Source organism: Rana temporaria, chromosome 4 (assembly GCF_905171775.1).
Source record: "Rana temporaria chromosome 4, aRanTem1.1, whole genome shotgun sequence".
NCBI lineage: Eukaryota > Metazoa > Chordata > Amphibia > Anura > Ranidae > Rana > Rana temporaria.
In genome coordinates, this window is record NC_053492.1 from 218,702,910 (window position 1) to 218,721,132 (window position 18,223).

General features: G+C 43.9%; 1 protein-coding gene across 1 annotated transcript in view; it reads right to left on the reverse strand.

The window, feature by feature from the left end:
• DST (dystonin) overlaps nt 1-17,744 on the reverse strand; it is a 690,084-nt gene extending 672,340 nt beyond the window's left edge. Inside the window, exons 1-2 of the mRNA XM_040349874.1 lie at nt 17,539-17,744; nt 16,967-17,001 (exon numbers count right to left, since the gene is read on the reverse strand). Of these exons, the coding sequence (XP_040205808.1) occupies nt 16,967-17,001; nt 17,539-17,719 (216 nt within the window). The 5' untranslated portion in view covers nt 17,720-17,744. The remainder of the gene's footprint in view (nt 1-16,966; nt 17,002-17,538) is intronic.
• Nucleotides 17,745-18,223: the final 479 nt, after the last annotated feature.

Below are 18,223 nucleotides of genomic sequence, written 5' to 3' on the forward strand. Positions count from 1 at the left end.
GGTGCTGGTGAAGTGTGAAATCGGTAGGAGATGGAGTATACAACAATAAAGCTGATAGCCCTTTATTTATAGCTGTTTGCCTCATAATTATCACAAAAATCGCATGTGTGCCCACTCACCCTATTCTCATTATATTACATTTTATTTTATGCGTTATTGTGTACCATGTTGCCCACTATAAGGTTTCACTCATAATGACTTATATAAAATAATCTTTTTTTTTTTTTCTTTTAACTCATTGAGTCCAATTAGGTTTTGTTGTCATTGTTTATTTAAAGGCCTAAAAGTTAACCACTTAAGGACCCCTTCACGCCGATATACGTCGGCAGAAGGGCACGGCTGGGCACAAGCACGTACCTGTACATCCTCTTTAAGAGCCCAGCCGTGGGGTCGCAAGCGCGCTGCTGGCGGCACTTTCGGGACTCGGCCCGAAGCTCTGTGACCGCGCCCGCGGGACCCGTGGACCCGATCGCCGCCGGTGTCCCGCGATTGGTCACAGGAGCTGAAGAACGGGTAGAGGTGAGTGTAAACACACCTTCCCCGTTCTTCACTGTGGCAATGTCAGTGATCGTCTGTTCCCTGATATAGGGAAAGATGATCACTGACGTTACACGTCCAGCCCCGCCCCACTACAGTTAGAAACACATATGAGGTCACACTTAACCCCTACAGCGCCCTCTAGTGGTTGACTCCTAAACTGCAATGTAATTTTCACAGTTATCAGTGCATTTTTATAGCACTTTTTGCTGTGGAAATGGCAATGGTCCCAAAAATGTATCAAAATTGTCCGATGTGTCCACCATAAGGTCGCAGTCACGAAAAAAATCGCTGATCGCCGCCATTAATAGTAAAAAAAAATAATAATAAAAAAAGGCCATAAAACTATCCCCTATTTTGTAAACGCTATACATTTTGCGCAAACCAATCGATAAACGCTTATTGCGATTTTTTTTACCAAAGATAGGTAGAAGAATATGTATCGGCCTAAACTGAGGAAAAAAAAAAATTTCATATCTTTTTTGGGGATATTTATTATAGCAAAAAGTAAAAGTAAGATTTTTTTTTCAAAATTGTGGCTCTATTTTTGTTTATAGCGCAAAAAATAAAAACTGCAGAGGTGATCAAATACCACCAAAAGAAAGCTCTATTTGTGGGGAAAAAAGGACGCCAATTTTGTTTGGGAGCCACGTTGCACGACCGCGCAATTGTCAGTTAAAGCGACGCAGTGCCGAATCGCAAAAAGGGGCAAGGTCCTTAACCAGCATAATGGTCCGGGTCTTAAGTGGTTAAAGTTTAGTACTAAATAAAAATTTTCACTATTTCACAATTATTTAAACCTCAATAAAAGGCTGAGGACATTGCTGTTCACTACATGCTTTGTGTTTATTAACCTGGTAACCTGTATTTTAACATGGCAAATTCAAGCAATCCTATGCCATATTATATTGTTTCTGACAATGATTGAACTTTTCAAACCCATGACAATGCAGGGCATAAATAAAATACGTTTGTTGATAAAAGATGGTTGAAATGTAATTTACAGATGATTTCATTTTTGCTTTTAACCTTTGCTTGTAATTGTGATGACCTTACTGTAAATATAATATTATCAATGTACTGTATGTTAATATTTTAATACACTGTATGTACATGAGGACAGCCATATGTTTTCATAGTCACAGGCCATGATTTCTGCTTAGTAGCAGTGCAGAGCAGTTGTGTTTTCCTTTTCAGTCTTTCAGTGCAAAAATATGATTCTGCTCAGACCAGAGTTGCCAAACGCCAGTGAATTTACTGACAGTTTTAAAAAATCTGCAATTTTTTTTTTACAACTGCCAGTAAATATCAGGGGCTGATAATTTCATGCTGTGTTGACTTTTTAAATGTAAATCAAGTAAATTACTTTGTTATAGGTATTGTCAGTGTTTCCATATCATGTTCATACTGTTTAAATATTAACTGTGTTAGTTTTCAATAGGAGTTCTGTAATTTCTCAGTTTGCCAGTAAAAAATGTGCTCCGCCAGTAAATTTACCATGTTTTGTCAGTAAAGAGCTTGGCAACCCTGGTTTAGACTGGTTGAAAACTTATGCAAACATATTCGCCAGCACACCGAGGATCATTTAGAAAAACGTCCAAAAATTCTTTAATGCATAGAAACGATCAAAACAGCAACGTTTCGAGGTCGCACAGGACCTCTTCGTCAGGCAAATGATTTGCCTGACGAAGAGGTCCTGTGCGACCTTGAAACGTTGCTGTTTTGATCGTTTCTATGCATTAAAGAATTTTTGGACGTTTTTCTAAATGATCCTCGGTGTGTTGGCGAATATGTTTGCATGATTGCCTTTCCGGTTCCCAGCTGGTAATGGCTTCAGCACCCTCCTTTATCGGCCATTTTCCAGGAAGGTGTGCAATTGGAATATTTTTTGAGACTTTTTTTGAGACTGGTTGAAAACTTAGACACTCTAAAGCACAGGTGTCAGACACAAGGCCCGCTGGCTGAATCTGGGCCTCCAAGCCATTTCATGTGGCCCTCGCACCTCTCTTGCAGCTGCAGGAGAACTGCAGCCCTCCTCTGGTCCTCCTCCAGACCCTTACTTTCTGCTTTAAAGCAATGTATCCAGCTTCTTCCCAGCAGCAGCATAAGGAAAAAGGGTGCACTGTGATGTAAGGGAGAGTGGGGGACTCAACTTCTGATGGTGGGGTGGCTCTTCACATCTAATGTAAGGGGAGGGGATGCGCTGGACATCTAATCTTACAGATACAATCGGCCCTTTTGAGGGCAATTATAATGCTGATGCGGCCCACAATGAAATTGAGTTTGATACCCTTGATCTAAAGGGATTTTATCTCAGCAAACGTTGAACTGGGAAATTAAATGAAGGCCTAATATCCAGATGTGCAGATAGTCATTAACCTCCCTGGCGGTATGATTCTGTCAGAAAAAACATGCTAAAAGCGGTACCATTATTTGCAAGGAAATTTGGCGTTTTATATTGTAGGTCTGTAATTTTTAGAAATAACTCACTTAAATCTGACCAAACAAGATTCTAATAGGCATCCCAGGTATGACATTTTTTTAAAAACAAAATTATAAATTATAATATAATAAATAATTATAAATAATTATAACAAATAATAATATAATTATAATAAAAATTATTCAATAATGTAATCAACTCAAAATCACTGAAATTTGCTCAGTTGCAGAATTGTTGCTGTCATTATTTTTTTTTTTTTATGACGAATTTCCCCACAAATCGCTATCGCACAATTCTGCAAGTGATTATAATTTATTATCGCTGTTTTTTAGCTGATCTAAAACTATTTTTGACATAAAGGGACACTTTTGGTTGCTATGGACAATCTACAGTTTGCAGGGAGAAAGAAACGTTTTTATTATATAAAATTACATGCATGACACAGGACAGACCACTAGGGACAGGGGGGGGGTGTGTTTTTTACATACAGTACTGTAATCTATAAGATTACAGTATACTGTATGTAAAGTGTTTGTTTACTTTTTTGAATTTGGCGCCGTTCTCCGTCCCCGTGCGTCGTAACGTCGCAGGGAACGGAGATCGGCGTCACACGGAGGCACTGTGTGAATCGAGCGAGGTCCCACTCGCTCACACAGCGCGGTGGCATCGCTGGATCCAGGGACAAGGTAAGTAACTTGTGCCTGTGGATCTAGCGAGGCAAGCCCGAGTCTGGCTCGGGGTTTCCGCTCGCAGCAGGAAAATCTAACCCCGAGTCAGACTTGGGAAGACCGCCAGGCAGGTTAAAAGAAAAGTTTAATCACTGTAAACATAACAAAAATATTCTTTAGAATTAGTAAAGGCAACTACAGCTATCCGTTATAACGATGTAACAGCTGACCCTGTCATGCTTGGAGCTGTAGTTCCACGTCTGTAGTATAGAGATGTTGTAGAGATACCCTTGAATAATACACAATGCAAAACCAGTTTCAATAAATCTGAGCCACAGACCAATGCATTAGCATTTACAGGTCAGCAATGGCAGGTAAAATTCCCAGCAGTACTCTCAGTGCCAAAATGGACTTACTGGAGCTTATAGACAAATGGCCAGATTCAGGTAGGGCAGCGTAACTTTGTGTGGGCATAGCGTATGGTATTTACGCTACGCCGCCGCAAGTTAGAGAGGCAAGTGCTGTATTCACAAAGCACTTGCGTCCTAAGTTACGGCGGCATAGCGTAAATGTGCCGGCGTAAACGCGCCTAATTCAAATGAGGAAGAGGTGGGCGTGTTTTAGGGAAATTAAGCATGACCCCACGTAAATGACGTTATCAACGAACGGCACATGCTCCGTCCGTGGACGTATCCCAGTGCGCATGCGTCGGATAGAATGCCTAAGATACGTCGAACACTGCCTACGACGTGAACGTAACTTACGCACAGCCCTATTCGCGTACGACTTACGCAAACGACGTAAAAAGATACGCTTGTTCCGACGTCCATACCTTGCATGGGCTGTGCCACCTAAGGAGCAGCTTTATCTTTACGCCGGCGTATCTCTTACGTAAACGGCGTAACTAATTGCGACGGGCGCACGTACGTTCGTGAATCGGCATATCTTGCTCATTTGCATATTCAATGCGGAAAACAATGGAAGCGCCACCTAGAGGCCAGCGTAAATATGCACCCTAAGATACGACGGCGTAGGAGACTTACGCCGCTCGTATCTTAGCCTAATTTAACTGCTTGCCGACCGCGCACCGCCATTCTACGTGGGCAAGCTGGCTCTCCTGGGCGAGAGCACGTCATACTACGTCGGCTCTTTCAGCCGCCACTAGGGGCTCGCCCCCGACTCCCGTGCGTGTGCCCGGCGGGCGCGATCGCCGCCGGGCACACGCGATCGCTTGTTACAGAGCGGGGACCGGGAGCTGTGTGTGTAAACACACAGCTCCCGGTCCTGTCAGCGGGGGAAATGCTGATCTTCTGTTCATACAATGTATGAACAGAGGATCAGTGTTTCCCCTAGTGAGGCCACCCCCCCCCCCCCACAGTAAGAACACACAAGGGACATACTTAACCCCTTCCCCGCCCCCTAGTGTTAACCCCTTCACTGCCAGTGGCATTTTTATAGTAATCCAATGCATTTTTATAGCACTGATCGCTATAAAAATGCCAATGGTCCCAAAAATGTGTCAAAAGTGTCCGAAGTGTCCGCCATAACGTCGCAGTACCGAAAAAAAATCGCTGATCGCCGCCATTACTAGTAAAAAAAATATATTAATAAAAATTACATAAAAATACCCACTATTTTGTAAACGCTATAACTTTTGCGCAAACCAATCAATAAACGCTTATTGCGATTTTTTTTTACGAAAAATAGGTAGAAGAATACGTATCGGCCTAAACTGAGGAAAAAAAATGTTTTTTTATATATTTTTGGGGGATATTTATTATGGCAAAAAGTAAAAAATATTCATTTTTTTCAAAATTGTCGCTCTATTTTTGTTTATAGTGCAAAAAATAAAAACCGCAGAGGTGATCAAATACCACCAAAAGAAAGCTCTATTTGTGGGAAAAAAAGGACGCCAATTTTGTTTGGGAGCCACGTCGCACGACCGCGCAATTGTCTGTTAAAGCGACGCAGTCCCGAATCGCAAAAAGTACTCTGGTCTTTGGGCAGCAATATGGTCCGGGGGGTAAGTGGTTAAGCGTATCTGGTTTCCAGAATATGCTTAAATTTACGCCGTAAATCTCTCTGAATCTAGCTAAAAATGTTTAGACCAAAGCAGCACCCCTCTGCTAGGATCACCTCTTTTATACAGGCATTTTCGTAATTTACTGGTTCTAACTCATGCCTACTGATAATGGAAAAAATTGCCTGACCAATACTCATAAGGGAAGAAGTTGCCTCTGACACCTATATACATAAGCTTACTGTATCCAATGATAAATCTGGCCCTTTGGCAAAAAAAAAAAAAAAAATTATTAAAAAAGTTACACCAAAACACTTGAGAAACGGATGTCTGAATATACCATACAAATCTTTTAGCCATACTGAACTTCAGCTCCTGAAAATATACAGTATATTTGTTTTAACCTTTAAATTTAGTTGTTCACAAGGTGTGACCTATAAACTAAGAATGGTTAAAGTGGTTGTAACCCTACAAAAAAAGGAGATCCTGTTTCCTTATAGCAGATTAACCACTGCAACCTCGGAAGGTTTTAGCCACTTCCTGACCAGGCCATTTTTTTTAATATGGCATTGCGTCGCTTTAACTGTCAATTGCGACATCGTACCTGAATAGAAGTTGTGTATTTTTTTTCCCACAAATAGAGCTTTCTTTTGGTGGTATTTGATCATCTGTAGTTTTTTTTTTTTTTGCGCTATAAACAAAAAAACAGCGACAATTTTGAAAAAAAAATCTACTTTCTGCCATAATACAGAAAAAAACGAATTTATTCATGAATTTAGGCTAATATGTATTCTACATATTTTTGGTAAAAAAAACTTGCAATATTGATTGGTGTACCCCCCTCCCGCCGCTCTCCGGGGCTCTCCGCCTCATACTGGAGCAAAAAAAAAACATCAATTGCAGCCTCACTGTGCCCATCAAACGCAGTTACTGTGCCCATCAATTGCCACCACTGTGCCCATCAAACGCAGCCACTGTGCCCATCAAATGCAGTCACTGTGCCCATCAAATGAAGCCACTGTGCCCATCAATTGTTGCCACTGTGCCATCAATTGTCGCCACTGTGCCATGCCATCAATTGTGGCCACTGTGCCATGCCATCAATTGTCGCCACTGTGCCATGCCATCAATTATCGCCACTGTGCCATGCTATCAAACACAGCCACTGTGCTATGCCATCAAACACAGTCACTGTGCCATCAATTGTCGCCACTGTGCCCATCAATTGTCGCCACTGTGCCCATCATCTGTCGCCACAGTGCCATTACATCAAACGCAGCAACTGTGCCCATCACTTGTCGCCACTGTGCCATGCCTTCAAATGCAGCCACTGTGCCCATCAATTGTCGCCACTGTGCCCATCAATTGTCGCCACTGTGTCATGCCATCAAACGCAGCCACTGTGCCATCAATTGTCTCCACTGTGCCATGCCAACAATTGTTGCCACTGTGCCCATCAATTGTCGCCACTGTGCCATGCCATCAAACGCAGCCACTGTGCCATCAATTGTCGCCACTGTGCTCATCAATTGTCGCAACTGTGCCATGCCATCAACAGTTGCCACTGTGCCATCCCATTAATTGTCGCCACTGTGCCCATCAATTGCTGCCAGTTTGCCCCCTCAAAAACCGCCAGTTTGTCCCGTAAAATGCTACCAGATTGCCCTCTCAAACACCACCAGATTGCCCCCCCCCCCCCCCCGCCCAGCACTCACCTTTCTCGGGTCAGCCATCCTCCCTCCACAATCTCTCGATGTCTTCTCCCGTCCTCAATGTTGCTTCAGCCAATCAGGTTACCGGTAACTAGATCCGGTGAACCTGATTGGCTGAGACGCGTGTCAGTGTTATACAGCGAACGCACACCCTGTGCGTCCCGCTGGCTCTGATAGACACTTCCAAAAACCAACCAACTGCTGTTATTCAGATGGGCGGCGCTCACCAGGAGGTCGGCCATCTGAATAGTGGGCAGCAGCAGCGCCGGTGACAATACATAGATTCATGCAATGCTCTGTGTTGTCATCATAGAGGAGTGGACAAGGACCCCAGTGGAAACCTGTGAAGCTCTGGTGAACTCCATGCCCAAGAGGGTTAAGGCAGTGCTGGAAAATAATACTGTAATTTTACATTGGTGGGTTAACAACCACTTTAACTGTTATTATTTCACTATCTATAAATCTGATAGATAAAAGATTTGGTGTTCCTATGACTAACTGCCTGATCTGGCTTTTTATATGAAAAATACTTAGATTTCGCACATTGATGGTTAGTTACCTCTGAGACCTGGATTATGCCTGAGGACAATTTATGGAGAGATTAAAGGGGTTGTAAAGGTAAAACATATTTGCCCTAAATAGCTTCCTTTACCTTAGTGCAGTCCTCCTTCACTTACCTCATCCTTCCATTTTGCTTTTAAATGTCCTTATTTCTTCTGAGAAATCCTCACTTCCTGTTCTTCTGTCTGTAACTACACACTGTAATGCAAGGCTTTCTCCCTGGTGTGAAGTGTCGTGCTCGCCCCCTCCCTTGAGGGGGGAGGGGGTGAGCAGGAGAGTCAGGACACTCTCTATGTTGCAGATAGAGAAAGGAGCTGTGTGTTAGTGGGCGTCTTGACTCTCATGTAGCCCAAGGGAGGGGGCGACACTCCACACCAGGGAGAAAGCCTCACATTACTGTGTGGAGTTACAGACAGAAGAACAGGAAGTGAGGATTTCTCAGAAGAAATAAGGACATTTAAAAGCAAAATGGAAGGATGCGGTAAGTGAAGGAGGACTGCACTAAGGTAAAGCTATTTAAAGCTATTTAGGGATTTTTTTTTATCTTTACAACCCCTTTAAGGAGATGATAACAACTGTAACAGCAATCACAGTGTAAACAAATAAATAATCATAATCATCCAGAGCAGTACAGTGTCAAAGTTTGTTGACTCTATAACTTCCACACAGACTACATAATTTACACTGATTTGGGTTATTCTTACCAAAGAAATGTAGCAGAATATATTTTAGCCTAAAAGTATGAAAAAAGATTATTTATTTACAAACTTTTATAACAGAAACAAAGAAAAATGTGTCTTTTCAAAATTGTCATTAATTTTAGTTTACATAGCAAAAAAAAAAAAAAACGGTGGTGATCAAATACCACCAAAAGAAAGCTCTATTTGTGAAACAAATGATACAAATTTTATTTGGGTACAGCATTGCAGGGTTGCAGTTAACCACTTGCCGACCAGCTGCTGCAGTTTTACTGCGGTAGCATGGCTTGGCTGGGCAAAACGACATTATGTTACGTCGCTTCGCCCTGCTCGCCCACGGAGCCGATGCAAGTGCCCGGCGGGCGCAATAACTGCCAGGCACCCGCGATCGCTCGTGACACAGTGAGAACCGGGATCTTTGTGTGTAAACACACAGATCCTGGTTCTCTCAGGGGAGAAATGACTGATCGTCTGTTCATACTTTGTATGAACAGCGATACTTTGTCATTTCATCTGTCATTTCCCCTAGTAAGTCCTATCCCCCCTTCAGTTAGAACATGCAGAGGGAACACAACTAACCCCTTGATCGCCCCCTAGTGTTAACCCCTTCCCTGCCAGTGACATTTTGAAAGTAATCAGTGCATTTATATAGCACTAATCGCTGTAAATTTGTCAATGGTCCCAAAAATGTGTCAAAAATGTCCAATGTGTCCGCCATAATATCGCAGTCTCAATAAAAATCGCTGATCGCCTCCATTACTAGTAAAAAATAAAATAAAAATGACATAATTCTATACCCTATTTTGTAGACGCTATAACTTTTGCGCAAACCAATCAATATAAACTTATTGCAATATATTTTACCAAAAATATAGAAGAATACATATCGGCCTAAACTGAGGGGGAAAAAAATGTTTTTAAAAAAAAAATTGTGGGATATTTATTATAGCAAAAAGGAAAATATATTGGGGGTTATTTACTAAAGGCAAATCCACTTTGCACTACAAGTACAAACTACAAGCACAAAGTGCACTTCAAATTGCACTGAAAGTGCACTTAGGAAGTGCAATCATTGTAGATCCAAGGGGGAAAATAAAAAAAAACATTTTAGCTTGCACGTGATTGGATCATAAAATTAGCAGAGCTTCCCCTCATTTCAGATCTACCCCTGAGGCCCCGTACACACGACAGAGGAACTCGACGTGCTTGGCACGTCGAGTTCCTCGTCGAGTTTTGGGATGAAGCCGCCGAGGAGCTCGGCGGGCCGCCTTCTCCCATAGAACAACGAGAAAATAGAGAACATGTTCTCTATTTTCTCGTCGAGTTCCTCGGCGGCTCCATCGAGCCAAAACTGTACAGACGACAGAGTTTCTCGGCAGAATCCGGGTTTTGACCGAGTTTCTCGGTGAATTCTGCCGAGAAACTCTGTCGTGTATACGAGGCCTCAGATTTACAGCGACTGCCCTGCCAAGTGCACTTTCAGTGCAATTTCAAGTGCACTTTGCACTTGTAGTTTGCAATTGTAGTGCAAAGTGAATTTGCCTTTCGTAAATAACCCCCATTGTGTTTTTTTTCAAAATTGTCGCTGTTCTTTTGTTTATAGCGCAAAAAATAAAAACCACAGGGGTGATAAAATACCACCAAAATAAAGGTCTATTTGTGGGGGGGGAAAGGACGGCCGGACAGTGGTTGCGTTATCCTGACTGGACTTCATATGACATCCAGGAGGATAACAGCCGCCGTGCGCCCGTGGGAGGCTCTTTACCATGTGATCAGCCGTGTCCAATCAGTAGAGGAGAGCCGATCGGCAGCTCTCCTGATAGGGGGGTCTGTGCTGATTATTTATCAGCGCAGCCCCCCCTCGGATGCCCACACTGGACCACCAGGGAAGCTGCCAGGACCACCAGGGAAGCACCTAACATATGGATGGCCAGGTACATCCCCCTTTGCAGCACTGATGGGCACTGATAGGTGGCATTGGTGGGCACTGATTGGCAGCACTAGTGGGCACTAATTAGCAGTACTGGTGGGCAGTAATAGGTGGCACTTGTGGGCACTGATTAGCAGCACTGGTGGGCAATGTTAGGGACTGATGTCCCTGTAACAAAAAACGGTTACTGGCTTTCCTCTTTTCTCCTCACGCTACCAGTGTAAGAAGAAAAAAAAGCCAATAATCAGCTTCTGATTACTTCTGTGATCAGCTGTCATTGGCTGACAGCTGATCACGTAGTAAAGGGCTGCTGTGATAGGCCCTTTACCCCGATCTCTGATCAGCTGAGTCCACCCACACACTGAAAAGGACGTGCGAGCAGCGTGATCACGGGTGGACGTCTATAGACACCCTTCCGGAATTGGAAGCCCATGCTGTAGCTGTCTTTCGGATATAGCACGGGTGGAAAGTGGTTAATTTGCAGGGATTTCCTTTCACTTTCTGTTTTGGCAAAGGGACAGGAAGTGAAGGGTAATCTCCCCAATAAGACACAGATGACAAAAACTTGCAGGGGTTCTAGCCCTTCTTTACTCTATCCAAAATGGAAAAAAAATGCATAAACTGCTACTTTAACCGCTTCACCCCCTGGACCATTTTGGTGGCCAAAGACTAGGCCACTTTTTGCGATTCGCCACTGCGTTGCTTTAACTGACAATTGCGTGGTCGTGCAACGTGGCTCCCAAACAAAATTTACATCCTTTTTTTCCCCCCAGAAATAGAACTTTCATTTGGTGGTATTTATAACCTATTTTTTTGCGCTATAAAAAAAAAAGAGCGCCAATTTTGAAAAAAATTCTATGAGCTAGATTCACGTAGCTCGGCGTATAGTTTTGCCGGCGTACCGCATCTCATATGCGCTACGCAGACGTAAAATAGGGCGCCCAGACCGTTATTCACAAAGGTCTGGCGCCGTACGTTGCGCCGGCGTAGGGTAAATAGGCAGGCATAAGCCCGCCTAATTCAAATGTGATAGGTAGTGGGCGTGTTGTATTCAAAATAGCCGTGACCCCATGTAAAGTTTTCCACTAACGATCCGTGCATGCGCGCGCATGCTCAGAGTCACGTCGTATATACTCCCTAAGATACGTCGGCTCAATGCTTTCGACGTGAACGTAACCTACGCACAGCCCCATTCACGTACCACTTACGTAAACAACGTAAAATTTGATGGCTGTTCCGACGTCCATACTTTAACATTGGCTGCGCCTCATATAGCAGGGGTAACGTTACGCCGGACGTAAGCCTTATGTAAACGGCGTAGCGGGCGCAAGTACGTTCGTGAATCGGCGTATCTAGGTCAATTAACATATTCTACTCGTAAATCTACGGAAGCGCCCCTAGCGGCCAGCGTAAATATGCACCCTAGATACGACGGCGTACTAACACTTACGTCGGTCGGAGGAAGCTGAAATTCAGGCGTATCTAGCTCCGTGAATAGCACGCATAGATACGACGGCGCATCTACTGACGTACGCGGCGTATCAATAGATACGCCGACGTAAGAGCTACATGAATCTAGCTCCATATTTTTTACTTTTTGTTATAATAAATATCCCCCACAAATATATAAAAAATACATTTATTTTCCACAGTTTAGGCCGATACGTATTTTTTCTACATATTTTTGGTAAAAAAAAAATCGCAATAAGGGTTTATTGATTGGTTTGCGCAAAAGTTATAGCGTCTACAAAATAGGGGACTGTTTTATGGCATTTTTTATTAATATTTTTTTTTTTACTAGTTATGGCTGCGATCAGCAATTTTTATATTGACTACGACATTATGGCAAACACATCGGACACTTTTGACACCATTTTGGGACCATTGTTGTTTTTACAGCGATCAGTGCTATAAAAATGCACTGATTACTGTACAAATGACACTGGCAGTGAAGGGGTTAACCACTAGATGGTGCTGCAGGGGTTAAGTCAGTACTAGTGAGTGATTTTTACTGTTAGGGGGCAAGGCTACTTGTGACACATCACTGATGATCATCAGTGACAGTGTCACTAGGCAGAAAAGGGGAATGCCTTGCTTACAAAGGCATTCCCCTGTTCTGCCCTTGCCGACCGCAATTGCGGTCCTCCCGGGAACATCGAGTTCCCGGGACCTCCGCCCACACTCGCGAGGCACGCGGCGCATGCGCACGCTGGGGCGGTAAATTTAAAGGGGCGTACCTGTACGCCAATATGCCTGCCCGTGCCATGTTGTCGACGTACATATTGATAAAAGGAAAGACGGGATGGACAGCCGCACTCCGTAAAAACCATAAGGCTGTCTTTATTGTAAAAAATGGATAAAAAATGCACTACAAAAAAAGCAGAACACAGGGAAAACAGCCTACGCGTTTCACACTCCAATTAGTGCTTAGTCATGGCTTGTCGACGTACATAGTCGTGTGGCAGTCGGCAAGTGGTTTAGCTATTCAATCAATAGCAGGAACAATGATAATTACAAGAGTGATGAGTAGTATTAAAAACTGTAAAAAGAAAATATGTTGCATTTAAAGTAAAATAAAAAGAAGACTCCCCTTTTTCACTACATATAATATCATTTTCTGAAAACTTTAATTTGTTCCACTAGCCATTAACGTCATCTGAAAAACCCACTCCCTGCCTGATTTTTCTGAGTCATGGTTTAACTTGGCATTGAAGACAGGGTCAGGATGGCAGCCCAAAAGCCAGCACCTTTAAACAAGCCATCAATAGAAGCTTCCATATTCCTGCACTCAAAAGTTTATTTTACAGTAATAAAAAGGATTGGCGTTGTGTATTATATTAACCCATTGCAATCAAGTCCCTGTAATGTAGTAAGATTAGGAAAATGATGTGTCAATAAGTTACTATATATAATACTGCTTCACTGAGATCCATAATCAATATACGAGTTGTAGTGTTTTTGCTCTTGCCCTTATCTTAACAAATGTAAAGATGTATCATGCAACCATGCCACGTACACTAGGTGAACATTGGATGACAAATAGAATTCTGTGCACAGCATTTATGCAAGTCATTTAAGGCCATCACGTGTTCCCTAAGAGGCTGTATTATTTCTTATTTTCTCTCTCATACACTAAAAGCTTACCTAATGTAAAAAAATCAATGCTATAACTGGCGATGTTTAAAGCGGAGTTCCACCTAAAACTGGAACTTAATCCACTCCTTGCCCCCTTACATGCCACGTTCGTTCGGCGCTTAATTTACATGGGGTCACGATTCATTTCAATACAACACGCCCACTACCAGCCTACTTTGAATTAGGCGGGCTTACGCCGGACCATTTACGCTACGCCGCCGTAACTTAGGGAGCGTGGGCCAGATTCACATACATTTGCGGCCGTGTAACGTAACCCGTTTACGTTACACCGCCGCAAGTTTCCAGTTTTAGTGCCCGATCCACAAAGCACTTACCTGGAAACTTGCAGCGGTGTATCATAAATACGTCCGGCGCAAGGCGGGCCAATTCAAATGGGCGTGTGCCATTTAAATTAGGCGCGCTCCCGCTCCGGACCTACTGCGCATGCTCAGTTTCGCAATTCCCGTTGTGCTTTGCGCGCAGTGACGTCATTTTTTCGATTGGCGACGCGCATAGCGTAATTCCGGATTCCCGGACGGCTTACGCAAACGACGTTCATTTTTAAATTTCGACACGGGAACGACGGCCATACTTTATACAGCAATACGATTGCTGTGTAAAGTTAAGGCACCAAAAACGACGACTAACTTTGTGACGGGAAACTAGACTAGCAGCGACGTAGCGAACGCTAAAATCCGTCGTGGATCGCCGTAACTCCTAATTTGCATACCCGACGCTGGTTTACGACGTGAACTCCCCCCAGCGGCGGCCGCGGTACTGCATCCTAAGATCCGACAGTGTAAAACTATTACACCTGTCGGATCTTATGGATATCTATGCGTAACTGATTCTATGAATCAGTCGCATAGATAGAAACAGAGATACGACGGCGTATCAGGAGATACGCCGTCGTATCTCTTTTGTGAATCTGGCCCCAAGTGCTTTGTGAATACTGTACTTGCCTCTCTATGTTACGTCGGTGCAGCGCATATGAGATGCGCTACGCCCGCACAGAGATACACCGATCTCTGTGAATCTGGCCCATTGTGTTTAGGTCTGACCTCATATTATATGGTTTTGGTAAATCTAAAGAAAATTGTACAAGAAATTTGTATAACATATGGCCAGCCATAAAGCACTGCTGGTTGGTATGAAGTGAGCACATGAGAAGCAGAGTTGCCAACCGCCTGTAAATTTACTGACAGTGTGTAAAAAAACAGTGATTTTTTTTACAACTGCCAATAAATATCAGGGGCTGATTGTTTATAGTGCAATAAATAAAAACCGCAGAGGTGATCACATACCACCAAAAGAAAGCTCTATTTGTGGGGAAAAAATTATAAACATTTAATTTGTGTACAGCGTTGTATGACCGCGCAATTGTCATTCAAAGTGTGACAGCGCTGAAAGCTGAAAAATGGCCTGGGCAGGAAGGGGGTGAAAGTGCCCTGTAGGCAAGTGGTTGTAAACACGTTTTAGTGACTTCTACCTACAGGTAAGCTTAGAATAAGGCTTACCTACAGGCAGTGGAAATATCTCCTAAACGTGCGCCGTTTAGGAGATATGTCACTTGTAGTCCACCGATAATGTAAACGGCACATGTGCCGGGAAGAAACTAAACTGTGCCATTTCTTCCCTAGTCTGTGCCGTTAATGGCAGCTCCCGTGCGCATGTGCGGGAGTGACGTCACGCGGCTCCAGCGAATCACAGAGCCAGAGTCTGCGGCCCGGAAGAAGAGGGGCCATTAGAGTTTACTTCCTCTTTAAGTCATGTGACCAACACAGTGCCATTGAGCGCTGTGCAGACATGAGTGATACAGGAGATCCTTAGCTGATGTATAGAGCTACTGGAAAACTCTGTTTTGAATGGAGTTCAGCCAGAGCCTCAAAGGTGTATTACTTGGTGAATTTCCTCCATCTAGGAGGTGCATTGGCATCCAGCTTGTATCTGCCACTTCCTTGCCTCCCTGGCATGTTCTAGGTTTTTAGTGTGTTGTCAGCAAGAGGAAGGAACATTGAGTTTGGGGCGCGGAAGGAAGAGGGGCCAGAAGGTGTGCGCAGCCTGCACAGGGGACAGCGTTGGATTCTTTTGTAGGTAAGTGTCACAAAATGGGCTAGTATGCGATGCATACTAGCCCATTACGCTTTGAATTTGCAGGCTTTGCAGGGAGCAAAAGAGGAAGTAAAACCCATCAGGGTATACTTCATCTTTAACCCCCCTGGCGGTATTCCCGAGTCTGACTCGGGGTTAAATTTTTGTGCTGCGATCGGTAACCCCGAGTCAGACTCGGGCTTGCCTCGCTGAATCCACAGGCAGTGTTTACTTACCTTGTCCCTGGATCCAGCGATGCCACCGCGCTGTGTGAGCGAGCGGGGCCTCGCTCGATTCACACAGTGCCTGTGTGCCGCCGATCTCCATTCCCTGCGACGTTACGACGCACGGGAGCGGAGAACGGCACCAAATTCAAAAAGGTAAACAAACACCTTACATACAGTATACTGTAATCTTATAGATTACAGCACTGTATGTAAAAAATACACACCCCCCTTGTCCCTAGTGGTCTGTCCAGTGTCCTACATGTTCTTTTATGTTCTTTCTGCCTGAAAACTGTAGATTGTCCATAACAACCAAAAGTGTCCCTTTATGTCAAAAATGGTTTTAGAGCAAATAGAAAACAGCGATAATAAATTATAATCACTTGCAGAATTGTGCAATAGCGATTTGTGGGGAAATTCGTCATAAAAAAAATAAAAGTAATGACAGCGACAATTCTGCAACTGAGCAAATTTCAGTGATTATTATAATTATATTATTATTTGTTATAATTATTTATAATTATTTATTATATTATAATTTATAATTTTGTTTTTAAAAAAATGTCATACCCGGGATGCCTACTAGTCTCTTGTTTGGTCAGATTTAAGTGAGTTATTCCTAAAAATTACAGGCCCACAGTATAAAACGCCAAATTTCCTTGCAAATAATGGTACCGCTTTCAGCACTTTTTTCTGAAAGAATCATACCGCCAGGGAGGTTAAATATTCACTGTGTTAATTTTCAATAGGCGTTCTGTAATTTCCCAGGTTGCCAGTAAAAAATGTACTCCGCTAGTAATTTTTCCATGTTTTGTCAGTAAAAAATGTACTCTGCCAGTAAATGTTCCATGTTTTGTCAGTAAAAAATGCTGCGAGAGGTTGGCAACCCTGATGAGAAGTGTATTGTATACAAGGTGTCTGACATTGCAGTAAGTGGAAATAGTTACCTCTGAGCGAAAGTGATGGGGTCTCAGGATGGCATCTGCAAGGAGAAAAAAAAAACACACAATCAGTGCCAGTCCTTCACTTTTCATGAGGATTATCTGGCAATCCTCTTAGAAAACATGCACTACATAAAAACTGGCAAGGGCATAGCTGAGCCTGCAGAAGGAAAGGAGTGAATACTATGGTGGGGAACTGTCACTGACCCCCTCTTCTTCATGCCCACACTGTCCCAACATCTCATCTTGCTCCACTTTCCTAAAGGATGGGTGGAGACACGTCTGCCGCAGTCCTGCTGGGAATCTCCTAAAATTGTATGCCAAATGAATCAGACTGCCACATGTACACAGCATGCCCTCCTCCGTCACCTCCAATGTAATAGGACAAGACTTGTTTTCTCAGCATTCCCTTCACCCCCCCCATCAGCCTATTGCACTTTGCAGCTATGGCAACTCAGCAGACATGTCTGTTTATACCCTGATCGCCCTATGAATGGGCACTTGGTGGCTGAGTGGCAGGGACACACATCACATGACACACACCGAATATTTCTAAAATGGTTTCTTACATGTCCTACCTCGGCTCCTCGGTCGGTAGCTGAAGACAGTCTTCATGGGGTGCCTGCTTTTCTGGAGCTTGCTATGCCAGCAGCAGAGGAAGGAAATCGTGGCTATGGTGCCCAGCATAAGGAACAGTAATAGAAGGGCACATTGGATGCTGTAGGGTCTTAGCAAGACCAGGAAGGCAGCGGCGATCATCGTGATGTGACGATCAGTGGATCAGAGTGGATAGCAGCAGATGTAGTGTGTGTGTGTGATCACAGGGGATCGGAGGGCGATCCGTGACTCAGGAGATCGGAGGGCGATCCGTGACTCAGCAGCTTCACTTCTATCCCCCCCAGGCACAGTGATTGACAAGATGTAAGCGATCAGATCGGCCGAGCATCCACCATCACAAGCAGCGTAGAGGTGACAGGCTTGCTGTGCCGAGGCTGCCTGTCATATGCTGGGACCGTCTATGGAAATAAAAGTTTCTCTCACTGTGTCCCCCCAGATTACTAGCAACCTCAGCAGCAGCATCAGCAGCATCAGTCCGCTATGGGAGGGAGACGAGATGCTTAGCTCCTCCTTGGATGGATGCCGGGTGACGTCACAGCAGGCACCCAGCTAGTGCTGCAGAGACTGGAGGAATCATGGCCGCAGCATCCTCTGCACCCACCTGGCCTGTCACATAGCTCCCAACTCTCCCTGATTTCGAGCAAT